We start from the raw sequence: 2,580 nt of genomic DNA, 5'->3' as shown, positions 1-2,580 counted from the left end.
ATATAACATAAGTTCATCGCTCCATAACATAATGTTTCAATTTTAATTTTAATTTTCAACTATTCAAGCCCTAGAAATCATAACGTAAGTTGTAATCACCCTAAAAATATATAAACGACATAATCACCCTAAAAATCATCTAAAAGTTTTGAGCTTTAATTATTTTATTATTAGTTTGAAATATTGTTGGGTTTGGTTAATGGGCTATGCTTGGGTCCGCCCCTGCTCTCGTTAAACATAATTAAAACGTCGACTTAGTGGGCTAGCTAGTTAGGAATTATAAGTGGGTAAATGTATGGGTATTTGGGTTTAGTTAGTTAGGTATTAAAAGTTATATAATTTAGGTAGTATTTTTTTTTTAAATAAGAGTTTTCTAAAAAAATTAAAATATAAATTGATAACACTTTTTACCTAAGAGGTGCGTACGAAAAATTTCAAGGGTGCGGTCGAGAAATTCCAAGGGGTGCGGACGAAAAATTCCAAGGGGTGCGGACGAGATTTTCGACGGAACTTAGCACTAAATTTTTTTCCCCCAAGGGTGCGCCCGCCCACCTTGGGCTATGCTTGGGTCCGCCCCTGTTAGGATATACTCAAATCCATTTGAAGGTTAAGCAATGTTAATGGCGAATGCTTGAACTTGAGCATGGAACTATTCCCACAAGAGTCACTTTGAAGTTATAATTAAATCTTTATATTTTAATTTTATGTCTGTTTATAAAATAAATTTTGATTAGACAAATAACATGATAAATATAAAATAAAAAATAAAAAGAAAATCTGTCATTTATGCACAAGAAACATCCATTACACACAATAAAATAAAAAAAATTAAAAAATGTGACACAATGTAATGTAATAGTCATTGTCTATCCACTATTCTCCTCTTCGGCGACCTATCCTCCGACGAACTCGCCGGCGACGTCGACTTACGTTTCGACATTACCCTCACCGGCTCCGGCTCACCGGAATTAATTCGCAATGGAAAATTCAACAAAGCACGCGAACCTCGCATCCGATACGCCGCCCTATCATACGCCACCGCCGCATCCTCTGCCGTCTCAAACGTCCCCAACCACACCCGTGCACCATTCTTCGCCGGATCCCGTATCTCCGCCGCAAACTTACCCCACGGCCGACGCCGCACACCCCTATAATGCTTCCCTTTCTCCTGCCCCGCCGTACGCGGCGGCGATTTTGCCGGAAAACTCGAAATCTCCGGCGAACCGACAAAATTTTCCGGCGAACTCACAAAACTGTCCGCCTCTGATTTAACAGTTGTAACATTTTCCGACGAGGTCGCCGGCGGCGACGGGTGGCAGTCGAAATCCAAAGATTCGTGAAGAAACCGAGCGATTAACATGTCATCGGAATCGTTCTGTTTCAAGGGCAATTCACCCCATGTGTCTGAAAAGCAAGGAAACAAGATATTGTTCCGGCAAGACATCGGCGGGAGACCGTCGCCGGAGTTTATGGCGGATGAATCGTCTAGCAAATGCCGGCGAATAGACTCAAGAAGCGCGAAATCAGAATCGAACCCATTATTTGCCATCATGTTTCTAGTAAGAAAAAAATAATAATATTTTGTTGTGAAATTTGTAAGATATTTGAGTAAAAGCTTGGACCGGTTTGGTTTTCGGTTGGAGGATGAAAAGGTTTAAATAGGTGTGACAATTGGGAAAGGTTCTTGCACCTGGTACGGACAATGTTAGAAAAGTATTAAAAAATAAATAAATAAATATATATTTCCAACTGTGTTTGACATGAAGACAATGGATGTTTCTTGGAAGATCATTTATTGTAGTGGGGTTTTAGACACGTGATTTTATGTTGCAACTTGCATTGTTGGTGAGATGAATGAGATCATCCAACAACTTTTTTTATACATTTGTTAAAAGTTTAAAACTACTTTTAAATTTATTATGACATAGCGCACTATAGCTAGACTAGAAGCCATTGGAGGTCATAATCTAACAAGTGTGCTTGCATTTCTTAATGAGCTTCCACTTTCATGAAAAAGACACCATTTCTATAGCAATATCTGGTCTCTTCAACATCACAGGAGAGACAAGTTATGGCAAATATATTCCAGCATTGATTGATAGATTGACAAGTAAACTATGAAGTTGTGTACTTTTTTTTTTTGAACGACAAATTTTGGATCACTGACAAACCACTGAAGTATCATTGTGCCATCAGCGGAATCACCCGATCATATCCATCTCTATTAGACATAATGCCTACACACCAATTCAGAAAGAAACCCAATAAATATAAAAAAACCTCCTTTCTAGGAATCGAACCCAAAACCTACCAAAACATTATCACATCCTAAGATGTCACTACGCTATAAAGTTATGTAGTAACCTATTGAAAAAAGCCCCATAAAGATCATCTTGTCATTACTCAATCATGAGTTTTATTTTAATTCAGATTTATTTTTATATTTAGAAACATTACAAATTTAAAATTAAGTTACGTCAGTAAAAAGTAATAATTAAAATAAAACTTAAAAAGTACCATTAAACCAGAAAAAAAAATTACAAACCAACTTAAAAAAGCTAAAAAAACAACCACTAGTCC

General features: G+C 37.1%; 1 protein-coding gene across 1 annotated transcript; it reads right to left on the bottom strand.

The window, feature by feature from the left end:
* Window positions 1-766: 766 nt before the first annotated feature.
* LOC110899673 (ethylene-responsive transcription factor 1A-like) lies at window positions 767-1,652 on the bottom strand. The gene has a single exon (XM_022146561.2). It carries the CDS (start codon window positions 1,550-1,552, stop codon window positions 860-862), a length of 693 nt encoding a protein of 230 aa, XP_022002253.1. The 5' UTR covers window positions 1,553-1,652; the 3' UTR covers window positions 767-859.
* Window positions 1,653-2,580: the final 928 nt, after the last annotated feature.

The sequence above is a fragment of the Helianthus annuus genome, chromosome 13 (genome assembly GCF_002127325.2).
Source record: "Helianthus annuus cultivar XRQ/B chromosome 13, HanXRQr2.0-SUNRISE, whole genome shotgun sequence".
NCBI lineage: Eukaryota > Viridiplantae > Streptophyta > Magnoliopsida > Asterales > Asteraceae > Helianthus > Helianthus annuus.
Note: the sequence above shows the minus strand (reverse complement) of the source record. Positions and strands in the feature narration are given on the sequence as shown.